This window comes from Asterias amurensis, chromosome 8, assembly GCF_032118995.1.
Source record: "Asterias amurensis chromosome 8, ASM3211899v1".
Taxonomy (NCBI): domain Eukaryota; kingdom Metazoa; phylum Echinodermata; class Asteroidea; order Forcipulatida; family Asteriidae; genus Asterias; species Asterias amurensis.
The window spans coordinates 3,459,721-3,470,731 of record NC_092655.1 but is presented as its reverse complement, the minus strand read 5'-3'; the positions used below and the strand labels follow the sequence as shown (position 1 = coordinate 3,470,731).

The 11,011-nt window shown below is 41.8% G+C and overlaps 1 protein-coding gene across 1 annotated transcript; it reads left to right on the top strand.

Moving 5' to 3' along the window:
- Positions 1-8,540: 8,540 nt before the first annotated feature.
- On the top strand, positions 8,541-10,648 carry LOC139940940 (alpha-2A adrenergic receptor-like). The gene is made up of 2 exons (XM_071937346.1): positions 8,541-8,630; positions 9,152-10,648. Exon 2 carries the CDS (start codon positions 9,389-9,391, stop codon positions 10,646-10,648), a length of 1,260 nt encoding a protein of 419 aa, XP_071793447.1. The 5' UTR covers positions 8,541-8,630; positions 9,152-9,388.
- The last annotated feature ends 363 nt before the right edge of the window (positions 10,649-11,011 follow it).

Sequence of the window (11,011 nt, the reverse complement as noted above, 5' to 3'; positions counted from 1 at the left end):
ACTTTTATTTACAGAATCCTTAACCATCTGCAGAAGGTTCCGTTCCCTACCCTACCCTAGACTGCTATCTCCTACTAAGACCTCTTCTCAACACCTCCTTCTCTCAATAGATGGGTCCTAACTCATCTATATATCCATTCTCTGCCTCCAACATATCTCTTTAAGAAACGACTACAACAATACAGTCCTGTCTGGGCATCTTGATCTCTTATTGCATTACTGGCGATAACACGTTTTGTGCCAAAGGGAATCAAGGTTCACAACCAATGAAACAAATATATATTCTTCATGACCAAGAAAAAGTAACCAAAACACCCGTCAGCGATCGACAATGAGTATCGTATGCTGGGCACACAACGTCTCAGCAATGAGCATCCCCCTCACGTCTTACGGTCTCAATTTATCTTCATGTGTATTGTGATGGTGAGGGAGGGGACATAATGACCAAGAGATGTTGCCGCGGTCCGTCCCAGTCAAGACCCTCGCAGCATCCGTACCTTATTGATATGCAACACCGGGAAACTTCTGCATCGTTTATGTAAGGATATCCCTGCGATTTCCTGTGGCGAGTCTATTTTATTTAATACAAACTCAGTTAGGACGCCCTTTTTGTAGGTTATTCTGTTCAACATGACAGCAGGGCCTATGAATTTCACAGAAGTCCACGTCTCCCTGTTAAGGCAGTAAAACTGTAGAAGTAGCCCTAGGAGGACTTTCGGGTTGACGAGAAACTAGTTCAAATGACGGGTTGTATATCACGATCAGTACAACACCGTGTTCTAAAACAGTTGAATGAGATCGAGTGAAATGGAGTTCGTGTACATCTAGCTGCTCTTTTCACGAATGTTTCTGTCTCTAATGCATTGGAAAGCCACATTCCTAAAGTGTACCGGGGAAGGTTTGCAACTTCTGACAACAAGTAGGCTACACGCACTCCAGAAGAAGAAAAAGAATGAACGCTTCTCGTGACATTTTACCGCGCAGACTTTTTGCCACCGTGCACGTCTCGGTTACGTGGTATTCTGAAAGAGCGGGAGCGCGGTTGCCAAGCAAGAACCTAGTATCCTTTTAGCGACTCTTAAGGTTCTAATTTGTCATTCTTGATTTTCCTTTCTTTGCTACTGAAGATTGCAGCCGAGATGAGCAACGCGTGGGATGGTACCCGATGGTAGTGGCATATCTAGGCACCGAGTGGTGCGGCCTTTTGCGATACCAAATGACACCTTTTTTCGTCAATAAGTAAGCGACAGAAGAGTTCTCAACTTGTTGTGGCCCTCTCAATCTAAAATCACGCATTTAAGTTTATTACAGTACAAATGATACACAACAATATGTCATGGTGTCGGGCGTCAAAACATTTAGAGGGAGCGAGGCTACTAGATTGGTCAAAAGGATAAATACAGTCACTGGTGTTAACAAACCCAGTGATTTCATTGGATATAATGATTTCATTGGATAAACGTGCAGTGACGTAAGCTTTCTATTTCTGTGTTTTGATTGGTCAAAGGTGATGTTAGCTAGCTGCATTTTCGGTCGTTTGCATGCAGCGTGCATGTATAATGTTATTTTACATGTACATGTCAATTCATGTATAATGCTGTTTTATACATGTACATAAGTCCTTTATGTAAGTAAGATTCGACAGCGAATCTCCGTGTGAAATGAATGCGAGGTTCTGAAGGTGCGTTCGTACGGATCCTGACGTACGCTCAAGGTACAAAGGTACCTGGCGTAACTCCAAGCCTCGAAGTGTGACGTCAGGTGTTCAGACTGTTTATAGCGAGTGGTGAACTCCTGAACTTCCTCTTCGTTTCGTTGGTGTCTCCTACGATTAAGAACCGATCCGAGTGGACCACGTGGTGAGGTCAAAGGTGCATTTGTACAGATTCTGGCGTACGCTCAAGGTAGGTACCTGGCGTAAATCCAAGCCTCGAAGTGTGACGTCAGGTGTTCAGACTATTTATAGCGAGTGGCGAACTCATGAACTTCCTCTTCGTCTCGTTGGTGTCTCCTTCAATTAAGGACCGATCCGAGTGGTGGACTACGTGGTGTAAGTCATGAACCGGGACACGGAGTAAAGTAGCCGTCGGAAATTACTAGTACCGAATCAGACGTTGGCAAGCTACTTAGCGCACTTGTTGATATGCATTAGAAACGATCAGCAGTCCGTTACCGTGACCACACAATTACAGGTCAAGTCAAGTGATCGGATACCACGTAACTCTATCCAGCAGTTTAGGCGCCCCATTAATTTAATGACTTGGAGGAGATGTCTTGTTTATTGGGAATGTTTAATGAGGAGAATTGAAACTGAGACCGCCAACATAATTCAGTTATTCTGAGGAGAGATTGAGAGACGGGAGAGGGAGAGAAACCTAAAGATGAACAGTACGCATTTCTAATTTAAAAAACACGTCAGTATTGAAAGCCAAGTAACCTTAGCGTGGATCTTATGACGAATGAATAGGTTTGGAAATGTAACTTTGCCTGGTGAGGAGATGTTGTTGTCCTGAGTGTAAATTAAGCTGTATATAGAATGGACACGTATGTTGTAAATTGGATATGAGAGCACCCAGTGAAGAACACTTCACAAAGTATGGGGGGGGGGCGACAAAAATAAACACATTGAAACTTTCGTTTTGTCACAATGTTATCCCTATTTACACATTAACAATAAGTTATTTATACGAACTTAAAATCATTCCGTAAAGAGCGATGGGCGAATGTAATGGTCGATAAATTCCAACAGTCCTATTCAATTCATTATCAACATTTCACTCTTTTGGGAATAAAACGTACAGGGTAATTCCAAGTTGATTCTAAGTTGATACAGTAACACAAAATTGCTAATTTTGGAACATTTGATTTGTGACTTTGCCTCATTGTCATTCATGTAGCCGATTTCAGCAACATGTCATCATTGCAAATGAAGTATCATTTTAAAGAGGAACACCTAAGCTTTGCATTGATATATAACTTAATACAAACAGAGTAATTATTGATAAAAATATACTTGATTGAAAACAGTTTCCTAATTTGTTGTGAGCAGTTCATTAGGTGTCCATTGACCTCCCTATCGCAGAGCAGACAACTTCCATGAAACCTACGAGCTAGCTCAAAAACACCGGGGTCTGCCTGCCACCATTTGCCCACTCAAGTGTTAAGATCTAATTCAGTTATTAGTGTCAGCAGATTTTATCAGACGACTGTTACACTAAAGAATATAAATAGTTATTGAGCGTACATACAAAGACATTTACATTCATTTTTTTTCTCACAGAAGGGAAGATACATTTTAGAGCAGTTATTATAAAATGAGACCTTGGCCGAGTTGTTTTTCCGAGCATCAAACAACTCAAATTTGATAATGGCACAGGGAAACTCGGTTCTGAAGGTTGCAGCTGTAATGTCAAAAAATGTGTTCTACAAAACTTGTTTTTCTAGATGACATTTCGTTCAGGGTCAATCGGATTTAAAAGTGGAGCAACACATAAGCTGTGGTGAAACCGGTGTTCAATTGAGCATCATGTCCAATTGACACCTTTATGTCATGGGGGATTGTCACTCGCCAACATTTTGTGGGATAATTTCAACAATGCATGTATACAAACAAAAATGCTCTTACTTTTAAGAGTAAATCATGGTTTTTCGTCTGCTTTCTATTCTTTCTTTTCTTGGTTCACTTCGTCTAAATGGATTTGAAACCAGCTGCATAACGTGTTTTAACGGACTATGGTTGCTTGACTTTAAACACGCAGCTGGTATTTATTTGTCTTGTGTTTGAGTGAGATCTAAACCATACGAGTTCATGCTCGCTTTGAGTGCGGACAACGACTTACACAAGTCGATTTACGGATCAATGTATGGCCGGTTTCCCTAACACAAAAACATGTGTTCCTTCAATAAGAAGTAGGTTGCAGTCCATTTCAATGTATTAACTTTATAATTGATGTTAATGACGTGAGAGATATTCGGTAGAAACGTTGCGTTTGACCGTACATGGACACTTTATGTTTTAGGTATATCAAATGACTAATTCTACTGACTAATATCCTCCATCGTGACAGCAACCGATACGAAGACGTTTTGTTTTCCTAAAAAGTATAAGAACGATCAGGAATTAAAACAAAAATTAAAAAGGAGGCAAAAAGAGCATAATTATTACGTAGTCATAATGAGGGAAAGTTCGTATATAACTCACAAGTTAGGAATTGTACTATCTTTGTACCGGTTGGTTCTATATCGGTTGGACAAAATAATCAGAATTTCTAACTGAAAAAATCTATGCTTGGAAAAACTCAAACCTATATAATATTTTTGTATGCACTTACACGATGAACAGAGCACAAGTACAAGGGACAAATCGACCTGCTGTAGAACATAGACACTGAACTTATACGCATAAAATATAAGCTGTGATAAATGATTTCCTTAAAACGCGGTTGCTATTTAGAGCTGCTGCTGCTGCTGCCTTGCTATTGCTGCTGCTGCTACTGCCGGTTTGAAAAAAAAAAACTTTTACTGCAGTTGATGATGCTGCTGCAGCTTGTGTAGCACACCTGCTGTTGCTATTGTTTGTTTGTCGCTTTTCGTTTCGTATTTCGTTAAACATCAGATCACCATAAACAAATCTCATACTGCTATATGTGATGTCGCATACAAGATATTGCCAATTGTCTAAGTACAACATCCTTGTCCGTGTATAAAACAGCCGTTGGTCAACAAATAAAACCACCGAGGTCGTTGGGGGAGCCCTTTAACTGCATTGCTTGAATTCACACACAACGCGGCAGCGGGTAATTGATTGGCTTATTATATTAAGTCAAGGAGATATAGTTTTAGAGCAAGGGGAAATGCGGATACATGTCCCTGCAAGATACCGTAAATCCGGCTCTGATTGCCTCGGTTTGTGTTCGTACAACAGTCAAATATTTCCCCGTACAAAAAACCCCAATGATTCTGTTAAAAGTTCTGGCTTTTTGCTGATCTATGTTGTTATTAACGTTCATTACTGCAGAAACAGATTTAAAGGGTTGAAAGCTCATCAAAACTGTATTATGCACAGTATGTTAAACTGGTCCGGAACACAAGCAAAATGAATTCACTCGCAACTAGATGAACAGAAGTGAGCTAAAACTATATATAGAGCTAAATCCATAGGATTCAAACTGCCTCTAGCTACTGTACAATATCGGTGGTCTAGACACTTCTCCAGAATTACAAAAGTCGTGGGTTCGAATCCTACACTGTTAATACGCCTTTGATTTTTTTCCACAGAACTCGAGAAAAGGACCAAGTATGCAGTGCTTATACACATATCAGTGTGATGTCCAAACCAGTACTAATAGTCTGTTAATTACAACAATGTGGCAGCTCAAAGAAAGACTGTATTTGAAAAAATAAATCTTCGTATACAGCATATGGTAATAACAAACCAGTGACTTCTGACAATGGCGATATCGTCATCCCCCAAAAAACCCAGATTAGTTCTACATAAAACATACTGTTATAGACTCGAGACTGACTTTTTTGATATACAATTTTGACTAATTTATTAGAGTTTAACGACTTTGCATTATCATTTACTTTTTATGAATATCAACGGGCATTGCAAATAAAACGTGTTTGGTACCAGCATCCTATATCCGCAATGATTGTTTACCTATTCATATTGGTGTCTTTGTAAAAGCGAGTTCGTGTCAAATTGCGCAGTGAGAAAAGATAAAAACGTTATGTGTTACCTTTGTTGTTTATCGGTCCGCTGCTCTCTTTCGCTGCTCTCTTTCGTGTGTTGATTTGTGCAAACCAATCAATAACCTATATAAAAATATGACAGTGAACAATATTGATGTTTTAAAACAAACACACAAAAAGGTGGAGAAACACTTGGTATATAACCTTGACTGAGGGTGTGATTGGGCTGTATAGTAATCAATGGTTATGACAAATGATTATCACTAGGAATGACGTTTACGATTTAAACAATATGTTTAATTGGAATTGATTCCGGGTAGGGACCCAACATAATAAACAAAGAGTCGATTTGTTCACATACATAAGGACAAAGGCACATTGTGCAGATACATAGCTTACAAACACCTGGTAGGGTTTGAAGTCCTTTTTTTTAGCTAAAATTATGAAATACAATACAATATTCAACAAAGTGAGGTCTACATTTTTCATTCGGGCTACAATTGGATTAAAGGTTGGTTCTACATTTACATCTGGGCTACAGAAAGGGTGAGTCTCATACGTACTGGGCTAGCTACGATAATATGATTCGGTCCACACTACACTCGGGCTGCAATATGATTCAAGGTTGGGTCTTCATTTACGTTGGGGCTACAATATGATTCAGAGTTGGGTCTACATCTACATCCCGGACTACACTAAGGTGCAGGGCTGGGGTTCCTTTGACGCCCGAGCTACATTGAAGGTATCGGGATCGGGCTACATTAAGGGTCGGGCTACCTTAAGTTCTCCATTTACAGGCCACATAACAGCCTCTATGCTATTCCATTCCGTTGTATTGTTAACTTCAAGTTTGTAAACTTGTTTAAAACAAAATGTAATGGGGAGCTAGACGTATTTGTTCGTTTCAACTCCACAGGGACTGACGATGTTTTGAAAAGACAACCATTCAGACGCAATGTACATCCTAAACATTGACTCTTTGTAAACTTTGTGGTTTCTATTTGAGACACTGCCTGCATTTCCCCTGACGTGTTTACGTTCATACATCACCATGGTACCACTAAGATCCTGCCTGCTTCGTGCGAGGAAACGTCGTGTGGCGACGCAGACCTATTTATTACAAAGAAAGCGGCGTTTGTTTATAGGTTTCCGGGTTTGTTTACTCCGTTAGGGGAGTCAAATGAAACCACATTTACCACTAAATCTATACAGCATCCTCTTTACCATCAATCTTCTCTTTTTGTCATCCCGACCGCTTGTAAAACAATATGAAAGACCGTCTGCTGGAACCATTTTAATCAATTATTAATGAGGTGTGAATACTTTTATTGCTGTGAAGAGCTACTCGATTCGTGGCTTTCGTTAAGTGTTCACGATTCCACAAAACATAAGTTAGATATTGTAACCTGCTCGTGTCGAAGTCGAGAGTCAAGACTATATTAAGACATTGGGAGGTCAGAGAAGGGAGATGACCCCACAGACGCGAGACCTACTTTAATGAGTCAGTTTTGGAGTATGTATGGACAAAATGCAAATGTTGCTTTTACCTGCTGCATGCTCCGGGTCGGTCGCAGGGGGCCTGACTTATTTCCGGGTCGAGCTAACCCTAATTGAGTCATGTTTCCGTGTCATACTTGTCATGCGTCATGTGTTCCGTGTCATCACGTTCCCTGTCATACAGAATTTGGTAAAGAATTTGGAATCCAGAATGGGTCAATTTTGACCCGTTTATATTGGGTAAATTTTGATAACCCATGTGTATTTTCTTATTATTGGGGGACGCGGGCCTGGGTCCATTCTGACCACCCCCCCCCCCCCCCCCACCTTGTTAAGAGTAAATAATGGCTATTGGATATGCCTGAAACCCGGGATCTTTGACAATATGGAGCCCATTAAAGCTGTAAACGAAATAATAAATTTTGCTGCATTCTGGAATATTCACGTTAAAAATGGGAGTCACTACTATATACGGCTGTACAAATCTGATTGATCGTAGAGCTGCACTCGGATTTATGTACCAACCAGATATGACACACGCCTTACAAACACACTGTGAGAAAATACACACACGAATTGCATATAAACAGAAATGATTTATCATAGATAACTCCAAAGAGAGTATAGTGTTTCCATTTACTCCGAATAATTCCACTGGAGCTGGACGGTTAAAGTGTTTTGCTCTTCCACGGTTGAAGGTCTATGGCTCTTTCTCATTCGCTCTTCTTGGTCCACTTTTCTCCCCACCTGCTGTCTACCTGGCCCTGATAGCACGCGTGCGGTGATCAAATGATGCCAGGGGATGGAGGCGTGTCTATGGTACCGCCAATCAACGACGGGATACGCGCACCTGTGGCTGAGCATCGCTGCCCATACGCGTGTGTCACCAATCTCTCCCAAGCCATAACAAACTCATCGTTGCAGTTGTTACGAGCATGCATCACTGCAGTGAGGGACGAGGAGACAGGCGGGTAAAAACCGCGTCTTCATAATGCATATATACAGTCTGATCCATAAAGCAGCATTGCTACGTCGATGGGGAGGACTTCGATTCAATAGTGCTGCTGCAAACATGCGGGGTGTGACCGAAAGGATGATATGTATCCATGTTACAAAAGCTGCACGCAAACAAACATGACTTTTGTTGAAATGCTCGTCTCAACTTCGCAGCCTCGTCAGTCGTATTCCAACGGGGGCACGGTCCACACCGCGACTCTCAGACACCGTGGGTGAAAACATTTCACGATGAATTAGTCAACTCGGTTTGTCACATTACTGGTACTCAGTTGATTTAGCGTCATCTCGGTGAACGTTTCCAGGAGATGGAGAAGTTTCCTGACGATTCTTCACTGGCACTCCGCTATTAAGAGGAATGGTGCTCTTGTATTACAGAAAGAGAGACGACTCAATTTGAAATCAGCGATTCGGCTAAAACAAAGGTACCGGTCCATCCTTTTCAATTACCTTGTTTGATTATTTCTTTTGAGTCTGATGAAAAACTTTAATTTAGATAATTTCAAATGCCAAAATTCTATTTGAAAACGATGAGTCTTGATATCTCCACACTACGAAGAGAAGAAGAAACAACATACAAAACAGATTTAATCTTTACTTTCTAAACAAAAGCATGGGGAAAAAGACTTGATGACAAGGATACCAAGAAGTTGGGAACTTGAGAATGAATTCCAGCAGGATAAGGTATCGATTGCTTATCATTGATACCCTAGCTGAAACTCTCATTGATACCCTAGCTGAAACCCTCTTGGTTATTTTCAATAGGGGAATCCAGGCTGGCATAAACACCTTAGCCCACAGCCGCGGCCACCCAAGTGAATATCTAACATTCACAATCTTTATTTTGTTTCACAGAACTCGGGAGAGTGTACAGTGCTAACACATCGGTGCAAGAGTTAAAACCAACATTAGTATTTACAATCTCTTTCTCGCTCTCTCTCCATAGGATATGGTATTCTTTATTGATTTGCCCAGCTGGGAGGCCAACGGATGTGAGTTACATCACTCCGTGTATTCTGTTCGGACATGTGAACAAAATGGTTTCTAATTAGCGGTACTTCGATGCTAAATGAAGGACAGTGAGTTGTCACGGATAGAACTTCATTAAAATAGTTCATTGGACACAAGCTGATATTAAAGACAGTTTGCATTAAACAGATTTAGTTGTTTGTTTGGAGTCGCTATGGATTATCTCAACTCCAACACAACGGGCCTTGGGATGGATGACGTGAACACGACCAGAACGTCACCAAACGAAACGTTCGCCTTTCCCCCAAGTGGTTACCATATAGCACACATCGTCGTCTGGAGTATAGTAGTTGGACTCATCGTCATTGGGATTGTGTTTGGCAACGCCCTCGTCTGCATATCGGTGTGTAGAGTCAGGGCCTTAAAAGGTATACAGTACAGGTTCCTGGTATCGCTTGCCCTGGCAGACTTAATGGTTGGAATCTTAATTGTGCCGCTGAGTATAGCGAATGAACTACTCGGATGTTGGGTGTTTGGGACCTTTCTCTGTCTGATTTGGAAGGTCATTGACGTATTGGCATGTACAGCTTCCATCCTCAACTTGTGCCTTATCAGTCTTGACCGCTACTACTCCATTACCAGACCAATCAAATACGCAAAATGGCGAACGCACCAACGCGCGTACATCATGATCGGCGCAGTGTGGACGCTTTCTTTCATAATCTCCGTACCACCTCTGTTCGGATGGCGGAATGAAGACCGAGTAGTGAACGGTTATTTCTTGTGTGAAGTCAGTAGTGACACCGGCTATGTACTCTACTCGACCATGGGGTCTTTTTTCATCCCTGCGTTTGTAATGGTGCTTGTGTACATTCGGATTTGGCAGGCGGCAAAGAAACACGCCAGGACGAGTCTCGGACAGGGTTTCGGTGACCCCAGACCAGCGACGAGTCACGCGGGAAATTGCGCACGATCCACCGCCTACGAATTGGTGGACACGGAGGAGGCGTCCAGCCAAGCGGCTGGCTCCATGCTCCGGGTGGATCAGAACCGGAACAGTCAGAACGGTGAGAAAGGAACTCCTCGGGAGCCCTTTAACGAAGGAGGCAGCCGTAAGTACACCAGCAACTCGCTCCTCTCACCAAGCTCTGCTGCCAATGATATGCGACGCCGGGCATCATCGTGTGATTATCGTGAAGTAGAGAGGAAGCGCAAGAAAGTAGCCCAAGCACGCGAGAGGAGAGCGACTGTCGTCCTCGGTATCATCATGGGCAGTTTCCTTGCATGTTGGTATCCTTTTTTCCAACTCTACGTCATCGCTACGCTCTGTGGAGACTCTTGTAACATTCCCGTCTTTCTATTCAAGTTTGTGTTCTGGATCGGCTACTGCAACAGTGCGTTGAACCCTCTCATTTACACCATTTTCAATCGTGACTTCCGTAAAGCTTTTAAAAAGGTCCTTGGCATACGGTGAGATTGTTCACGGTCGTGTTGTAGAACTATCCACCGACTCGACGGTCCTAGCATTCTCAGCGTGATTGCAAGGTAATTATTGAGCAATCTCTCGATGTTTAGTAATTGGAAAACAGATAACTCCACCACGTATGGTGCGTCACTAAATCGTGGCGTGATATAAAGCCGTATAACCACTTTAATGTAATTGTAATGTGTGAATGGATGTATTCTTGATTTGTTTTGATCAAAACCGACATCTTAGAGTGCCACCTCTATATAATAGTTGGAACTTGCTAGTTCTAGAAACCTATTTTAAAATTCAATACAAAAAGTCAGTACGGAGCGACCGTAGGCTTGTAATAAGGTCAATGTGTTAAGGTGA

Coding starts and splice junctions, on each gene's coding strand:
- LOC139940940 (XM_071937346.1), top strand. CDS start 9,389: ATGGATTATCTCAACTCCAACACAACGGGCCTTGGGATGGATGACGTG.